Here is a 19,554-nt window from a genome sequence, read left to right as displayed (position 1 = left end):
ATGCTTCATAATAAAACTATTTGCTAAATTGTTGCTCAGCAAAGGCAAAAAATTTAAGCACTTTAATATTTTGACTCAACACATACACCCTTTATCTTAATTTCCATGTCAAAAGGAGTTTTCTGAAACTACAGATATGCCATTGGGACCCCCTCTACTCCTGTATTCTTATTAATACAGATAGAAAACTGTCAACCAAATCTAGCATGAATCTCAATTAATCCTTCCTTTCTCGCAGCATTTTCCAGAGTGTGTAAGCCGTGACGCAACATCAGAGATGGCATTTGTCTGCCCAGTATTGTGAGGTGATCCAGGGTGAAAAGACTCAAATCCAGAGTTATATAGGCATTTGCATCTGTCTCTGAAATGTTGGTGAGGATAATCCTTACATGAAAACAAAACTGTAACACAAAAAAATGCAATGTGTGTGCATTAATATGCACATAGTGTAACACCAAATACTCAGGAAGTAAAATGATTTAAATAAAAATAATTTATAAAGATATATTATCAAGTACAAAATGTTGATAAATAATACATGTTTGAAGTCAAACACAAATGTTGCAGTGCAGTGTGTGATAAGAGGACAATAGTTATGCTGACAGGATAGATACACTGCACCTGAAATCTCCACTGATTTTTTTCCACTTGAAATAGCAAAATATTAGCATGAGCAGAACAAAGAATTCGGAGTTAAAATAAATCATTACTGAAGGTATTTGAATCCAATGTCAGTCAGTACATGGGTTTATATAAAACATTAAATTTATAATTGGTTCAACAGTCAAGTAAAAAACACCTGGTTCGGAATGCATTACCCATGATACGTTGCCATATATTACAGATTTTTGTTTTTTACAAAGTAACATCAAACCGTGAGACAGTCCACAGTGTGTTTCTGAGGTACTGGAGTGTGATGCAGCCCCATTTTAGCCAACATGATCAAACAACCAGAATGGGTTGGACAGTGCAACAACTGCTGAAAGCAGGCTTCAGAATATCCTGGGAGACAGGGTCATACAGGTATCATGTCCGTTTTAACCAAGAACACATCCCAGGTCAAGCCATCACCACAAGGAGCGTGTCCGGATGGAAGGAGAACACGCGTCACCCAGTGACTGGAGACAAAAAGACAAAGTAAAATATATAATAAAAGGCATGATCAGGTGCAAAATCCTTTTGGTAAGCTTGTTTTTACAGTTAAATATGGCATTAACTATTAAACATCCTCAAAGTTCAATAGCTGGATTTATGACACATTTTGATGACAAGATGTATAATACACTGCAAAAATGGAAAATCTTACCAAGTATATTTGTCTAATTTCTAGACCAGCCATTCCCAAACTTAGGAATGGCAGGGCCTTCTTCTAAATCTGAGTATGTTTGGTATATGTTAAACTAGGTCAGATAAATTTATAATTTAAACACAATTTAAATCCAATGGTTTCTGTTCTACTACTTTTGAAAACATTCTCAATATAATCAAATATTTTAGGATTTTTTTAAGTTTATAATAAAATTGAAAATCAAAGACATTTTTATTTATTTTCAATGACCTCTCACGGCCTATCCACAATACCTTTACAGGCCATCAGGGTGTCTTTGCCCATACTTTGGGAACCTAGGAATATAAGGAATATGAGATACAATCGGTCAGGGCCCCTTGACACATAATACGAATGAGGCCAAATGGTGCACGAAGGAGGATTCAAATGGCACTCGTGAAAAATTGGCACCGCACTCGAACGCCTCGTACAGCAGTCGCCACATCCATTTGGGCACAGCACATGCACTCTACACTCGCGTGCTGCTTGCACCGGAAACCCATGAGGTCGCACTGCCATCTGATCTTGCTCACAATATTCGTACAGCATGATGAATGCAGGTCGGACAGATTGTGCTGTGGCCGCACAAAATCATTGGGTGAGTCAAACCCTGGCCAAATGGCGCAATCGAGGCAGCCAGAAGATACATGGCTTAGCCTATAGTGCTAGTTTTACTGTTTCTAAACGCTCAAAAAATGTTGAGTTGGTGTTTTCTTTTCATGATGACTGTAGTAGTACACTTTAATGTTTTTGATGAATGACTGGAACGTTGCATTTTTACAGCGTTCTGCAATCTGCCTGACAGCACTTCTTGATGGAAAAGTCCAGTTTTTCCAGCTTTCCTCCCAAACACAGCTACCATTTGTGTGAAGCACATTTGAATCAAGACATTAAATGTAGTTTTACACAAGCTATTTTTACTGTTGTAATACTGAATGACTTTTATGAATAAAGCTATGACAAAAATGTGTGCACCATGTATACAGGATTACAGCTGATGACCCAATGATGCCAATTATATACTGTCTTATTGTTCTGATTGTCACACCTGGGATACCTTTAAGGGACTTTTTCCACCCTTCTTTGGGCAAGTTACAGGCATGTGTCACAGTGTTGTCCATAGATTCAGTCATGTCTGTGTATTTACATGGAAGATGCATGTTCGCATTAAAAGGTGCTGCTTCCCACAGGGCTCTACATGAGTGAATTGCAGAGAACTCTGTGCACATGAAGCAAACAATGTAACAATGATCTATTCCATAAACACACAATGTAAATCTTTCTCACCTTCTCCATTCTTGGTTATTGGTGGCCTGCTCTCAGACCACCAATAACCAGTAAAAATCTATTTAAGCATAAAAATTCAAAAAGAAAAAATAATATATCACCTTCAACTGCACCACAGACTAAAACAGTTAAATGTGGTCTATTAAACATTAGGTCTCTCTCTTCTAAGTTCCTGTTAGTAAATGATATAATAATTGATCAACATATTGATTTATTCTGCCTTACAGAAACCTGGTTACAGCAGGATGAATATGTTAGTTTAAATGAGTCAACACCCCCGAGTCACACTAACTGCCAGAATGGTCGTAGCACGGGCCGAGGCGGAGGATTAGCAGCAATCTTCCATTCCAGCTTATTAATTAATCAAAAACCCAGACAGAGCTTTAATTCATTTGAAAGCTTGACTCTTAGTCTTGTCCATCCAAATTGGAAGTCCCAAAAACCAGTTTTATTTGTTATTATCTATCGTCCACCTGGCCGTTACTGTGAGTTTCTCTGTGAATTTTCAGACCTTTTGTCTGACTTAGTGCTTAGCTCAGATAAGATAATTATAGTGGGCGATTTTAACATCCACACAGATGCTGAGAATGACAGCCTCAACACTGCATTTAATCTATTATTAGTCTCAATTGGCTTTGCTCAAAATGTAAATGAGTCCACCCACCACTTTAATCATATCTTAGATCTTGTTCTGTTGATCATTTCTTAATAACATTTACATTTACTCTGATGGACTACCCAGCAGTGGGGAATAAGTTTCATTACACTAGAAGTCTTTCAGAAAGCGCTGTAACTAGGTTTAAGGATATGATTCCTTCTTTATGTTCTCTAATGCCATATACCAACACAGTGCAGAGTAGCAACCTAAACTCTGTAAGTGAGATAGAGTATCCCGTCAATAGTTTTACATCCTCATTGAAGACAACTTTGGATGCTGTAGCTCCTCTGAAAAAGAGAGCTTTAAATCAGAAGTGCCTGACTCTGTGGTATAACTCACAAACTCGCAGCTTAAAGCAGATAACCCGTAAGTTGGAGAGGAAATGGCGTCTCACTAATTTAGAAGATCTTCACTTAGCCTGGAAAAGAGTCTGTTGCTCTATAAAAAAGCCCTCCGTAAAGCTAGGACATCTTACTACTCATCACTAATTGAAGAAAATAAGAACCCCAGGTTTCTTTTCAGCACTGTAGCCAGGCTGACAAAGAGTCAGAGCTCTATTGAGCCGAGTATTCCTTTAACTAGTAATGACTTCATGACTTTCTTTGCTAATAAAATTTTAACTATTAGAGAAAAAATTACTCATAACCATCCCAAAGACGTATCGTTATCTTTGGCTGATTGCCATAGGTATTAAAGGCACTGCGCTGCAGTGGTTTGAATCATATTTATCTAATAGATTACAATTTGTTCATGTAAATGGGGAATCTTCTTCACAGACTAAGGTTAATTATGGAGTTCCACAAGGTTCTGTGCTAGGACCAATTTTATTCACTTTATACATGCTTCCCTTAGGCAGTATTATTAGAAAGCATTGCTTAAATTTTCATTGTTACGCAGATGATACCCAGTTTTATCTATCCATGAAGCCAGAGGACACACACCAATTAGCTCAACTGCAGGATTGTCTTACAGACATAAAGACATGGATGACCTCTAATTTCCTGCTTTTAAACTCAGATAAAACTGAAGTTATTGTACTTGGCCCCACAAATCTTAGAAACATGGTGTCTAACCAGATCCTTACTCTGGATGGCATTACCCTGACCTCTAGTAATACTGTGAGAAATCTTGGAGTCATTTTTGATCAGGATATGTCATTCAAAGCGCATATTAAACAAATATGTAGGACTGCTTTTTTGCATTTACGCAATATCTCTAAAATTAGAAAGGTCTTGTCTCAGAGTGATGCTGAAAAACTAATTCATGCATTTATTTCCTCTAGGCTGGACTATTGTAATTCATTATTATCAGGTTGTCCTAAAAGTTCCCTGAAAAGCCTTCAGTTAATTCAAAATGCTGCAGCTAGAGTACTAACGGGGACTAGAAGGAGACAGCATATCTCACCCATATTGGCCTCTCTTCATTGGCTTCCTGTTAATTCTAGAATAGAATTTAAAATTCTTCTTCTTACTTATAAGGTTTTGAATAATCAGGTCCCATCTTATCTTAGGGACCTCATAGTACCATATCACCCCAACAGAGCGCTTCGCTCTCAGACTGCAGGCTTACTTGTAGTTCCTAGGGTTTGTAAGAGTAGAATGGGAGGCAGAGCCTTCAGCTTTCAGGCTCCTCTCCTGTGGAACCAGCTCCCAATTCAGATCAGGGAGACAGACACCCTCTCTACTTTTAAGATTAGGCTTAAAACTTTACTTTTTGCTAAAGCTTATAGTTAGGGCTGGATCAGGTGACCCTGAACCATCCCTTAGTTATGCTGCTATAGACTTAGACTGCTGGGGGGTTCCCATGATGCGCTGAGTGTTTCCTTTCTCTTTTTGCTCTGTATGCACCACTCTGCATTTAATCATTAGTGATTGATCTCTGCTCCCCTCCACAGCATGTCTTTTTCCTGGTTCTCTCCCTCAGCCCCAACCAGTCCCAGCAGAAGACTGCCCCTCCCTGAGCCTGGTGCTGCTGGAGGTTTCTTCCTGTTAAAAGGGAGTTTTTCCTTCCCACTGTCGCCAAGTGCTTGCTCACAGGGGGTCGTTTTGACCGTTGGGGTTTTTACGTAATTATTGTATGGCCTTGCCTTACAATATAAAGCGCCTTGGGGCAACTGTTTGTTGTGATTTGGCGCTATATAAATAAAATTGATTGAATTGATTGATTGATTCTTCTTCTTCATCAGTACTCTTACAGAAAACATTCCATCTGTGCAACGACATTCCCATGTTAAAAAAAAAAATCCATGCACAGGCATGTCGAGATCAACAACTGGATCCTGTCCGGAAATCAATCGAGAAACTGTCTTCCTCGCTACCAAGAGATTGCCAGGACATCGACAAAGCATCACGCTTTCATGGTTGGGTACACAACCTACCACCTCATTTAACTCACTACAGAAATCTTCTTTCTCCATCTCACAACCTCCCTGTGGGGCATATGCACTGATGACATTCATTATCACCCCTTCAATTTCCATTTTCACACTCATCACACTGTCAGACACTCACTTCACTTCCACCATACTGTTAATATAATCTTCTGTTAGAATGACTGCAACACCATTTCTCCTCCCATCTACCCCATGATACTGTGTTGCTGACCTAACCACACTAACACTTCGTGATTTGGCTAAATGGAATATTGGCAGCTCTTTGGTAGTTCTGGAGGTTAGGTACAGCAGAGTTAGCCTGCTGCACCACCTTTGAAGGCACCGCCGATGCTCCTGGCATTGCTTTGTCTACTACTTTGTCTCTTGAACACACAATTGTGTCTACCTTTCTCCTCTCCATCATAACAGCCAATTCTCTTGCTTAACCAGTCATACTACAACATTAAAAATCAAGAACAGATTTACTTATTTACATAAAAACAAAGTGTTTCAACGTGCAACAAGTAAAACAATGTGCCAGTGGAAAAAGTGAAAATTCACTTAAGATTTCTTCAAATAAAGTCTTGAAATTTACTGAGAAAACACATTTTGTTATATTGTACTAATATTATGATTATCTCATTTACAAATGTAGCTTCAAAAATCTGAGGGCAAGTCAAAAAAGCTTATTTCATCTACGATATGACTCAACATGTTTTCAAGATTCTTTCACTGAACACACACTGTAAAATTATCTCCAAACATGTCTTTATATATTACTGAAAATTTAGTTGTCAATGGATTTAGTCTTCTAATAAGTGTAGACTAGATATTTTGTCTATAAATTACACAAATATACTTGGTAAGATTTTGGGGTTTTGCAGTGCATGCGGTTTTTAAAGAATTATGCAGTCCCTCCAAAAAATTCTGATGCCAGGATTTCAACAATTAATTGAATAAATAATTCAAAAGTCATGTGTGTATGAGTATGTACATATGTGGTTATGTATGTAAGGCGTGCAACACCCCAACCGCGCTCCCACCGCAGCACATGCAGCCACCCCATCCCCAACCCCATCTATGCAAGCTCTCCCACACACAAAAAAAAAACACCCCCAATACACAACTATTCCCCCTACACACAGTCAGATAGCTGTATGTGGGTATGTATGTCCAGTAAAACATCGCGACCCATCCCCAAACACACACACTCTCAAACACATACGCCACCACCCCCCACCCCACCTCTACACAAGCTCCCCGACTCATGCCAACCCCCAGCACACACTCTACACATACGCCACCACCCAACTCCCACCTAAAAACTGTTGAAATTTTTGAAATCCCAGCTTTGCAAATTCTCTAAGGGACTGAATTTGGAAAAACAAACTTCACAGAAAAGACTGATTCAATATATATATATATATATATATATATATATATATATATATATATATATATATATATATATATATATTTTTTTTTTTTTTTTTTTTTTTTTTTTTTTTTTTTGCAAGAATCCAATTGGCACACCTTCTCTTCTCCACACCCAAGAACATCTTCCAGTTATTCAGCCTGCCATAACTGAAAGGGTTTCTGTATACCTGGAGGAGTAATGAGGGGGAAAAAAGGAGTCATTTTTACAAAAAAAAAAAAGCACCATGGAAGCTTCAAGCTACATCTTCATACAGCACCCAAACACTCACCTTCCCCCATTTTGCCATTCGTGCCTTTTCTTTGCGGTTAATGTGTCTTTCTATACTGGTCTCGCCTCTTGAAATGAGAACTGCATGCCACATGGTTAGTCCACCCAGGGCTACAGCAACTGTGCTGAAAAAAACAAAGTGTACTTTACAGAATAGAAAGCATAGAAACAGAAGAAAGACTCTGCTGTCATTAGATAGTTCTGCATACAATGAAATTGGGAGTATTGCACCTCTTTGGTGCATTAAGACATACAGGTTGACAGCCAGCAACTGAAATAATACACATGTCCTACTACTGACAATTTACTTTTAATTTCCATGTGGTATGAGTAGGCAATTGCATGAAAAAATTTCACAGGGTGTAAAGTGTTTAAGTATTGCACAGGAATATCATATTCAAGCATAATAAATAGTAGAAGAGAGCAATGCATAGAATAAATTAGCATGAATTAGTGTAAATTACCAGTGAGACGTAAAACAGGAAGGAGTAAATCCCAGTATGAATGGACTTAAAAGTCCAGTGTGAAAGTACCTTACTGTCACGACTGTACAGGAATGTAATGTTCATGAATAATAATAAGTAGCAGAATAATAAAAAGTAGAAATGGGCACTGCACAGACTAAATTAGCAGCATGAGTGAGTGAGTGTATGGTTAGTGGTAGCATTTGTACATATGTATGTATGGCGAAATATGCTGAGAAATATTTTACCTGGTAAGTACCCACATATAGATGATACTCTTATTAATCATCCTGTCCTTGAAGGTGTAAGGGGGTAATGGGGTCTGACTGCTGGGCTTCACAAAAGAAAAAAAAAAAGAAATATTACACAAGCACTAACTGTTTTAATCATGTCATTATGTGAGCATGTTCCGAGGTTGTACCTGGCCAGTGGGAAGAATTCCTATTAGCAGTGCCATCCCTGTTACTGGTACCCCTGGCTTTTCCATATCCAAATGCTTAAAACGCTAACGGAACAGCCCCCATATACAAACCCAAGTGTGAAACAGAAAAACAAGGTAGAGTCAGGAACACAACAGTTTTACCCCAGAAAGAGGAAGAAGACTACCACCACAGAGAATATTTGATCAAAATAAAATAAAATAAATCCTCACAGGCCTCACAAAGACAAACACCAAGCAGAGTCCTCAAAACAACAGCAGTCCAACTGTGTGGCAGGAGTTTAATCGTCTCACCTCAAGAGCATTGTAAGCATCTAGGAAAAGTTGTCTGCCACTGATGCTACAGTAGATACAGCCCAAGGTCAAGAAGAGACAAAAGGAGAAGAAGTAACGGTGATTGAAGTGTCCCACGCAGTTATTCAACCAGGCTGAGTTGCTGAAATGAAGGAAAACCACTTTTGCTTCTATTTCGAATCACACTGAATAATTTCACATGCTGCAGAATAAAAAAATAATTGGGGCTCAAAGGATACGACAGTGATGATCCATTTTCAGAATGCACCTGGAAGTCAAAACAATTCAGTCTGACATGACATTTAAGCAGGAGTTTATTTTAATTGCTTAAAATTAAGACAGCAACAGACAGATATATGGAGTTAAAAAAGATAATAGAAAAATTATCATTGCACTGTCATTGTTTGGCAAAATATTTTAAGGAATTATGGTCAGCAATGGAAACCAAACTGAGGTGTGATCTGTTTAAAAAAAAACTGGAGCACTAGACAGTAATAAAATACTTGCATCCTGTACACAAAATCATATGACAAAATAACAAAAAAGGACAAGAATACCTGTTACAAATACCACAGTGATGTGTTCTGGCAGGTTTTGGAACAATGCATCTTTTGCAGACAGACACAAATGGAATATCACTTTTTATCTGAAAGAAAAAATATAATTCTCTGTGTTTACCATCTGAATGATGATTTATAACCAGATCATTAACTGTATTTTTAAGATTACAGAAACAAATGGAGTTAATGACTTACTGTCGGGGGAAAACCTGGAGACGTCTTGGCAGCCTTGTAGTAATGGAAGGCAATCATGACGATGATCCAGTGTCCATAGCAAAGGTGCCAAACAATCCAAAAAGGAGAGTATGTGTTGAGGATCAGAGGCAGAAGAATGATGTAGGCAATCACCAGGATGGAGCTGACCAGGATCAACACCAAACAAACAAATGCCTACCGCCAAAAACAGAGGCACAAAGGAGATAAGAGAGGAGTTTCTTCAAAAACCTTAAAACAGGCAATAACCAAGGAAGGGAACAGACTAACTTACCATGCCAAACCAGCGAGTGACATAATCCACAGTGAAGAACACTGGTTCAAAAACCGAGTCAAAAACCACATCAGAGTCCGTGAGGGAGTTAAAGCAAAGTGAGCACAATAGCAGCCTCACATAGGACCACAGCTCGCTAATCCATACAGACAGCCTGTTCCGTGCTCTCCTGCATGACCGTGAGCGCACACAGAGCAGCACGTGAAGAGAGCAGGGCAGCCACCGCATCCCGCATGTGGAATACATCAAACCCTAAAATGAAAATAGGAATAATATAATACTGATGATGCAGTATCAGTGTGGTTCCTGTTGGAGCAGCCATCTCTAAAGGGCTGGAGACGCCCGTTACATGGAGAAAAAACAACACGCAGCCTCACATTACGTTTGGCCTGCATGAACTTCTCTCCACAGAGTGACCTGGCCACTTATTGAAAATTGAACACTGGTGTGTAACCCCGCCCACAACAGGAAGTCAACAAGAACATCCACAATAATAATATTCAACAACCATTTTCTTAGTTTAACATATCATACATTTACATTTTTTATTACTTTTTTCATTTATCTTTTTAAACACCAAATACAAAAACTTTAAAAAATTTGTGCTTTCTTATTTTACTTACAGATTTTGTTAAAATATCAAGTAATTCAGAGTTATTTTTCCATCAGAGTGCTGATCGGACAAAGTAATATCGAATGTCAATGTGTTTGCACCTTTGGCAACAAACAGGATTTTTAGAAACAGCAGTCGCACCTTTAATGTCCTCATAAATAGTCACTCGTGCATATTCACATCCATAGTCCATTCCATTCAGTAAGTTCACAAGATAAAGGCTTTCTTGTGTAGCAGCTGTCAAACCAACATATTCGGTTTCACATGTGGATGAAGCAACTGTGGGTTGTTTCTTAGACTTCCTGAAAATAATGGGCACAGTGTCAGACAGACTAAAACAGTCACCAGTCACACTGCGATTCTGCTCTCCTGCCCAGTCTGTATATCACAATATGCCACAAGTTAAAGATTTACATCATTTTTCTTGTAACATAATTCCTGGTTTGCAGTCCCCTCTAGATACCGCAACACATACTTCAGAGCAACCCAATGTTGTTGTTTTTTTGTGCTAGAATCCTGATGAAGATGCAAGAAGGTCAGCCACAAGCAAATACCTCCCAAAAGTAAGACAGGTGCTGAGAAGCCAGCTCAATGGTAGGAATAAGATCCAAGCCATCAATACATACGCCCAACCAGTCATCAGATACCCAGCTGGAATAATAAGTTGGCCACAGGAGGAGATAAACGCCACTGGTGTCAAGACACGAAAACTCCTGACAATACACAGAAGTTTCCACCCAAAGGCCAGAACCCTGAGGCTCTATGAGCAACACAAAGAGGGAGGGTGCGAATTAGTGAGTGTCACAGGCACAATCCAGGATGAGACAAGGAGCATCCATGAATACATCAGAAAGATGGCCCCTGAGATAAGCTGCTACAAGAATACATCAGGCAGCTGAAGATAGATGGTGATAAGGGACAGGAGGAGACATTATGGAAGACCAAGCCCCTCCATGGGCCTGGTCTTCCATGGGTACACTGAGAGGCACAACCAAGTGCCAGGAAAAATGTACAGGTATATTTGTGCCCCATATGGATTAGAAGTCCCCAAGTCCTGATGGGAGACGTCACCAAAAGTGGTTGAGGACGACAGGGCTAAGGTCCTGTGGGACTTCAAATTCCAGACAGACAAGCAGCTGCTGGCCAACTAACCAGACATAGTGGTGGCTGACAAGGGAAAGAAAACTGCAGTTGTGATCAATGTGGCAATCCAAGCTGACAGCAACATCAGAAAGAAGGAGCAGCTGGAGCAGATGTGGAAGGTAAAGTCCAAAGTGGTCCCAGTGGTAATAGGAGCATGAGAGGCTATAAACCTCAAAATGGAAGAGCGGCTCCAGCAGATTCCAGACACAACATCAGAAGTCTCTGTCCAGAAGCGTGCAGTCCTAGGAACAGCTAAGATACTGCGCAGTCCCAGGCCTCTGGTAGAGGACCCGAGCTTACAAAACACACATATCACCCTCCCCAGGATATTTACATGCATACACACAGACACACATTTATTTTGATATTTTTAACTGTAATGTTTAAAGAAAACATCAAAACATGAATAAAATCCTACTTTCTATATCTTTGCATTTTTTTTTTTTTTACTTTTGAAAGACTAATTTAAGACATTTAATACCAATTATTGGCTTATTTTTAATTAAGGAATTCAACGCATTTTAAAATGTTTAAGGATCTGCAGAAACCCTGAGTGAAAGTGAGAACAGAGTTGCAAAGTAACACATAATAATGGAGGAGCCACTTACAAAATGTTTTATCCTGATAATGTGAACACACCTCCAGACAACTGGGACAGTGGACACGGTCAGTTTCACACAGATGAACATGAAGCTTTATATTCGATAAATGAAGCAGAAACTGTTGACCCGTGGTTGGAAAACCAGCTTAGCAAATTGTGGAAAAACTATATTCCCTGCAGCATTTTTATTTTTTACATGCCTTTACATAGTACAGATTAACGAAGCAGTGATAACATACGCGTGACATGCAATGATAAAACATGTCTGTAACGTATGCCATAGATTAGTAGACATAATATGAGGCATAGTCTTGTCTTTCTGCATTCCACTGTGATTAATAACACAGGGTGTGATTTTTTATAAGCAAAAAGAGCCACTGCTCTGTACAGCATCGAGACTTTACATACTACTGACAGAGTAAAGATGTTCTTGTTCCATTAAAAAATAAACTGTTCAGCTTGTCTGTTGTGACCAGAATCCTCAGAATGCCTAAATAAATAAATCCCTGCGGCTGCAACTGCTAGTTTCAGATTTATCTTTGGGGATACTCACGTCTCTATGACTGCGAACAATCTGCCGAAGACAAACCATCTGTCGACATACTTATACAGAACAAAATAAATCTATAAATAAACTAAATTAGTCACATTAGCAAAGAAATTCATGAAGTCAAGCACTTGTGTTGTGAACCAGTCAGAAATCTAGAAGTGGTTGTGGGCGCGGCTACAGCGCACGCGTCAATGTCGGCCGAAAAGCATGATGGGAGTCTCGGTCAAGCGGAGGAGCGTTGAACTTTTTTTTTTTTTTTTGAAGAAATGTCAAAAGAAAATGTGTTTAGAACTGAAAACAATTGCGTCAGACAACCAATTGTTTGTTAGTAAATTAAAGAAAAGATGTACATTTTGGAGGTTCAGTTTCTCCTCGCTTGTGGGACTTGTAGTTTTTCATGTCACGATAACCAGATAGATCCACAGCGTGGTGCTCTCCTTGAAGCGACGTCGGACTACTTCCGTCTGTCCCAGCGCTGACATGAAGATGCTTGCGAACATTTAGGCGTAAAAACACACGAGATACACACTTTCTTGTGCCAAATATACTCCTTGTGTTTTTGAGACCCATGAAAACGCATTGTCATCGCAAATACAGCATTGTTTGGGAACTACTTTTTGTGCAGGAATTCATCAAGCACGTCGGCCGCATGCGCGTACTGACACAGAATATACAAAACTGTATAGTTGTTCGGCCAAAACGAGAGTATCCAGTTATAAGCTAGTGGCCCGCGATAGATCATAGCGCATGTAAGGTACTTCTAAATATTTTAAGGGGGACCGTTCGGTCGGCGACACCGGATCACTGGAACTCACTTGTTGCTGCCCATATTTGTTAAATAGATTTTCTGTTAACATATAATTGTTAAATTTCATCTTTTAAATTCCTGTTACATGCACAAAATCCAACCCTTTTGTGACACCTGGGTAACAGACCAACCAGGGGATTGCCTTTTGAGGTTAAATACAGTGGGGACCTTGTGATCCCCCTGACCATTACAATAACCATGAAGGCCCATCAGGCATCCTGGATATAGAATCCTGCCTAGGAATTGACCATGAGACTATCTTCCGCACCACCTAGTAATTGCTATGGGACTTGCACAAAAGGCACTCTTTCTGTTGCATCTTACACACACACACACACACACACACACACCTTCAACCACTTATCCAAAATCAGGTTGCGCAGGGCTGGAGCCTATCTCATTAGTCATAGGGTGTGAGACAGGTATACGAGGTCTGTCAATAAAGTAACGGTCCTTTTTTTTTTCAAAAACTATATGGATTTCATTCATATGTTTTTACGTCAGACATGCTTGAACCCTCGTGCGCATGCGTGAGTTTTTCCACGCCTGTCGGTGACGTCATTCGCCTGTGAGCACGCCTTGGGAAGGAGTGGTCCTGCCCCCTCGTCGGATTTTCATTGTCTGGAAATGGCGGAATGAAAAGGACTTTTTTTCCATCAGAATTTTTTCAGAAGCTGTTAGAGACTGGCACCTGAAAACCATTCGAAAAATTTATCTGGCTTTCGGTGAAAATTTTACGGGCTTCACAGAGAATAAGGTCTGTTACTACAGCTTTAAGGACCCCTTTAAGGACACTCGGCGTGCCGCGCTCCGAGCTGCGACGATGCGGCACAAGCCACCGGACCATTTCTAAACGGGTGGCTCTGTGGATACGAGACCGTCATGTGCTCTTTCTCTGGTTATCACAAGAGCTGGACATTAGCCATTTTCCGGCAGATTTCACTTTTAACAAGAGATTTTGTCATGGAAAGCTGCGCGAAGGTTTCGCGCGTAAAGACCGATTCGCTTTGGAAGCGAGACAAAGGAACACCTCCGTTTCAGCGTGTCAGAGGACAAGTTTGGACATGTCCAGCTCTCCACAATTTCACTGATACTTACTGGACTGGTAAGCCAATAGACAGACCTTATTCTCTGTGAAGCCCGTAAAATTTTCACCGAAAGCCAGATAAATTTTTCGAATGGTTTCCAGGTGCCAGTCTCTAACAGCTTCTGAAAAAATTCTGATGGAAAAAAAGTCCTTTTCATTCCGCCATTTCCAGACAATGAAAATCTGACGAGGGGGCGGGACCACTCCTTCCCAAGGAGTGCTCACAGGCAAATGACGTCACCGACAGGCGTGGAAAAACTCAAGCATGCGCACGAGGGTTCAAGCATGTCTGACGTAAAAACATATGAATGAAATCCATATAGTTTTTGAAAAAAATAAAAAGGACCGTTACTTTATTGACAGACCTCGTACACCCTGGACAGGATGCCAGTCTCTTGCAGGTCCACATTGAGACAAACAAACACATCCACACCCACACGTACACCTATGCACAATTTAAAATTTCCAGTTCACCTAACCTGCATGTCTTTGGACGTGGGAGGAAGATGGAGCACCCAGGGGGAACCTACACAAACACAGGGAGAACACGCAAACTCCACACAGAAAGGCCACAGGTGGCAACCAATCCCATGACCTTCTCGCTGTGAGGCAACCGTGCTAACCACTGCCCCACAGCTTACATATATTTTATGAGATTAACTTTAAAAAATAATTCATGCATATTATAAAACTTCTGGAATTATTATCTCATACTAATAGTGAAATAAAAATTTGTGTGACATAAGTGAAATCAAAGTACCAAAGCCAAAACAATGATGTGCATATATGAGTATGTGTTACAGTTTTCTTTTGAAATATCATGGAATGGATGCATGAGCATTTCCAAGACACCGAATTTATCAACTTTTGTCTGTTGCATAACAGTTACAAAGCCTGCTAGTGGAGTGGCTCCACTCCATCGATTTCTTTACTAAACTGAAATCGATGAATGGCTCACAAGAAGGAGTTTCTTCTTAATCATATGGCAGTGTCGACTCTGCCCTCTGCAGTCAGCAATAACTCAGTTTTACACAGCCCGGTGTCACGGACTCAGCACTCACACCGGTATCGAGCAGAAACTGTAAAACTTCTTTTGGTAACATTGGAGAAAAAAAGAAAATTGGTGCCTAGATTTGAGCTGTTTTCTTGTAAATGTTAATAAAAGCTTCACGTTCACTGTCCCTTGGAGTTTTGCACACGTTCCAAACAGTCACGTGACGTCTGCAAGTGTCGAAACAGTTACCGTGTCTGGTCGGTGTGTTTGGAATCTGTTCGAACGCCCCGTGTCAAAATTGTTTGACAGTCATGTCATTTAGCTTTAACTTTGACGTGCATTCAGTAACACCTAACCGAGGTGGAAACTCTGATGGACATGAATTACAACACGTAAAGGAAGAACGCGTTGGTAAACACGTGAGTATCGTTAGCTGAGGAGCGCGTGGCGGTGCCGTGGAGAACCTTGATCTTTCTGTTGCTCGGGACGAGCTGCATGTTTATATGGGTTAACTGGCACGCTACTACAGGAACCAGGCTCAACTTCAACGTGCAATGCGCCGATAAAATTAAAATTAGAACGCCAAGGATTGATCCGTTTCCAAACGCACTCAAAACATGGTTCGAAACAGGTTTCTACAGCAGTCTCGAAGCATTGTTGCCAGGTTAGTAGTGAGAAACAAGCGATCACCTATATTTAAAAGATGTAGAAATTAAGCAAGTTAATCAAATAGTTTCATTTAATTACGTATTGGCTTATATGAATATTTGTTCAATTTTATACACAAATGATTGTAAGTCCCTTCGGCTGCTCCCTTGTTTGCACTCGGGGTCACCCCAGCAAATCCAAGGTAGATCTGCATGTTGAATTGGCACAGGTTTTATGCCGGATGCCCTTCTTGATGCAACTCCACATTACATGGAGAAATGTGGCAGGGGTGGGATTTGAACCCGGAACCTTCTGCACTGAAACCAAGCGCATTACCCACTTGGCCACCACCCCTGATAACAGGGAATTATACTTGTGCCAAATCAACCTGCAGATCCATCTCAGATCTACTGTGGTGACCCCGAGTGAAAAAAGGCAAAAGCTGAAGGAATGTACTATTTGGGATGTTAAATCACATAAACTAAATCCCAGGAATATGTTTACACATTTATTATCCAAGGTGGTATTGATAAAATAATGTCTCATTATTAACAAATCAACTTAAATCCAGACTTGAAGGCTTTATTCCTTCTTTTTTTAAGTGTGCATTTCGTTTCTTGAAAATTATGCCATTTAAAAAAATTGTTCTTGCTTTTTTGTTGTGGTAAAGGGGCAAATAAATTCTTGATAGCCTTTGAAAAAAGGCTCATCCATTTGAGAATGGGTTCAATTGGGGTCCAATTTTGCTAACTTGTTATACATATTTTGTACATTTTACTGTTTAACTCGGCTTGTCCCTGATCCTGGCAGCATTAAACAGTAAGCACGTTGCTCACTGTGTGTACCTGGCAACACTGGTGAGCTAAATTAATTAAATTTTTTTAATATCTGTAGTACACAGATATGGCAGTAGGCTGTGCAATAATCACAAAAACATGTTTCCAAACATTTATAAATGGTTCATAGCATTGACTGGTTCATATCTTTTGAAATTATTCAAAATGCCCTTCGTAGGTAACATTGTAGGGCTGGGATTGCAAAAATGTAGATGAACATGCAAGTTGGTGAGTGCATTAGTCCGTCCCAACTAGGACATGCAGACAATAACTCAAAAACAATAAATGTTCTCATCTTGTAACGCACCAAATTAAATAAAATGCAATGTAATGTGATTTAACTGATCAATTCATGATGAAGCTCTGTACACTGGGTCTCTCAAAGAAGCAACTTTGTTTTGCCTATGTAAAATCCTGTAGATATGTCTACCACCTGCTGGATGGTTAGTGGAAGTTGGCTTGATGGTGGAAAATTAAAAACAGCAGACCACCTTTAAGGGAACATGAACTACAATCTCACATGTTTTAAAGTACTTGGAGAAATACATTGCCTACTACTTGGGAAAATATGGGAAGAAATATACAGCAGAACAGGAAAGTAAAGCTATAATTAAAGAATGGCAAGGACATGTGGCTGGAGATAATGAAACATTTACTTGATCCTGTAAGTTACTGATGACATACTTCAAAGTAGGTAAGTCCCTTCGGCTGCTCCCTTGTTTTGCGCTCGGGGTCGCCACAGCAAATCCAAGGTGGATCCGCATGTTGAATTGGCACAGGTTTTACGCTGGATGCCCTTCCTGACGCAACTCCACATTACATGGAGAAATGTGGCAGGGGTGGGATTTGAATACTCCAAAACAATTTCAATTTATTTTCATTTATATTGTGCCAAATCACAACAAAGTTGCCTCAAGGCGCTTCATACAAGTAAGGTCTACCTTACCGATCCCCAGAGCAAGCACTCAGGCGACAGTGGTAAGGAAAAACTCCCTCTGACGATTTGAGGAAGAAACCTCAAGCAGACCAGACTCAAAGGGGGGACCCTCTGCTTGGGCCATGCTACCGACACAATTTACAAAGCAATTCACAAAATGAATACACAGGAAATGTTGCCACTGTTTGGAACATTTAATCTCCTGATGTTTCAGCGTGATTCTTTCTGTGCTTGCACCAAAATGTGTCTCAAGCCCACATCATGCTCTACATTAGTAGCTGGTGACAGTAACCCTGAACTTACTTTTGTTCACAACTACACAAAATAGAAAGATAAGACTGTATTGGTGCCACGCTGTGGAAATTCACTTGTTACAGCAACAATCAGAAAAGAGGTAGACAAGAGGTAAAATAAATAAGTATAAATAAAGCTACGTACAGATTATAGACAGTCATGCATTTTGCATATACATATATCTTCTACTATAAGCAACAGGTTGGTTGTCGTGTCTCAAGGTTTTTGAAATGGAACAATAGCTCCACCTGGTGTGTGTGTGTGTATGTATGTATATATATATATATATGTATATGTATATATATATGTATATGTATATGTATATATATATATATGTATATATATATATATATATGTGTATATATATATATATATATATATAATTGTTAATTATAGTGGGCGATTTTAATATCCACACAGATGCTGAGAATGACAGCCTCAACACTGCATTTAATCTATTATTAGACTCTATCGGCTTTGCTCAAAAAGTAAATGAGTCCACCCACCACTTTAATCATATCTTAGATCTTGTTCTGACTTATGGTATGGAAATAGAAGACTTAACAGTATTCCCTGAAAACTCCCTTCTGTCTGATCATTTTTTAATAACATTTACATTTACCCTGATGGACTACCCTGCAGTGGGGAATAAGTTTCATTACACTAGAAGTCTTTCAGAAAGCGCTGTAACTAGGTTTAAGGATATGATTCCTTCGTTATATTCTCTGTCATATACCAACACAGAGCAGAGTAGCTACCTAAACTCTGTAAGGGAGATAGAGTATCTCGTCAATAGTTTTACATCCTCTTTGAAGACAACTTTGGATGCTGTAGCTCCTCTGAAAAAGAGAGCTTTAAATCAGAAGTGTCTGACTCCGTGGTATAACTCACAAACTCGTAGCTTAAAGCAGATAACCCGTAAGTTGGAGAGGAAATGGCGTCTCACTAATTTAGAAGATCTTCACTTAGCCTGGAAAAAGAGTTTGTTGCTCTATAAAAAAGCCCTCCGTAAAGCTAGGACATCTTTCTACTCATCACTAATTGAAGAAAATAAGAATAACCTCAGGTTTCTTTTCAGCACTGTAGCTAAGCTGACAAAGAGTCAGAGCTCTATTGAGCTGAGTATTCTATTAACTTTAACTAGTAATGACTTCATGACTTTCTTTGCTAACAAAATTTTGACTATTAGAGAAAAAATTACTCATAACCATCCCAAAGATGTATCGTTATCTTTGGCTGCTTTCAGTGATGCCGGTATTTGGTTAGACTCTTTCTCTCCGGTTGTTCTGTCTGAGTTATTTTCATTGGTTGCTTCGTCCAAACCATCGGCATGTTTATTGGACCCCATTCCTGCCAGGCTGCTCAAGGAAGTCCTACCATTATTTAATGCTTCAATCTTAAATATGATCAATCTATCTTTGTTAGTTGGTTATGTACCACAGGCCTTTAAG

The 19,554-nt window shown here is 39.6% G+C and overlaps 2 protein-coding genes across 4 annotated transcripts in view; one reads left to right on the top strand and one right to left on the bottom strand.

Moving 5' to 3' along the window:
- Positions 1–475: 475 nt before the first annotated feature.
- zdhhc16a (zinc finger DHHC-type palmitoyltransferase 16a) lies at positions 476–12,639 on the bottom strand. Of its 3 annotated transcripts, XM_034185310.1 has the most exons (11): positions 12,503–12,639; positions 9,593–9,844; positions 9,301–9,495; positions 9,103–9,191; positions 8,785–8,813; positions 8,546–8,679; positions 8,234–8,317; positions 8,061–8,146; positions 7,350–7,473; positions 7,177–7,247; positions 476–1,118 (listed from the first exon to the last, which is right to left on the bottom strand). In XM_034185310.1, exons 1-11 carry the CDS (start codon positions 12,539–12,541, stop codon positions 1,016–1,018), a joined length of 1,206 nt encoding a protein of 401 aa, XP_034041201.1. In that variant the 5' UTR covers positions 12,542–12,639; the 3' UTR covers positions 476–1,015. The 3 variants fall into 3 exon arrangements, with proteins under 3 accessions (XP_034041201.1, XP_034041203.1, XP_034041204.1); XM_034185312.1 differs by lacking the exon at positions 8,234–8,317; XM_034185313.1 differs by lacking the exon at positions 476–1,118 and having other exon boundaries at positions 7,186–7,247; positions 7,350–7,468.
- A 2,977-nt stretch (positions 12,640–15,616) lies between these two features.
- The window catches only part of mettl18 (methyltransferase like 18), an 8,608-nt gene continuing 4,670 nt past the window's right edge, over positions 15,617–19,554 (top strand). The window contains exon 1 of the mRNA XM_034185368.1: positions 15,617–15,807. Within this exon, the coding sequence (XP_034041259.1) occupies positions 15,700–15,807 (108 nt within the window). The 5' untranslated portion in view covers positions 15,617–15,699. The remainder of the gene's footprint in view (positions 15,808–19,554) is intronic.

Source organism: Thalassophryne amazonica, chromosome 13 (assembly GCF_902500255.1).
Source record: "Thalassophryne amazonica chromosome 13, fThaAma1.1, whole genome shotgun sequence".
In the NCBI taxonomy this organism is placed as follows: Eukaryota; Metazoa; Chordata; class Actinopteri; order Batrachoidiformes; family Batrachoididae; genus Thalassophryne; species Thalassophryne amazonica.
This window is presented reverse-complemented; position numbering and strand designations above follow the sequence as displayed.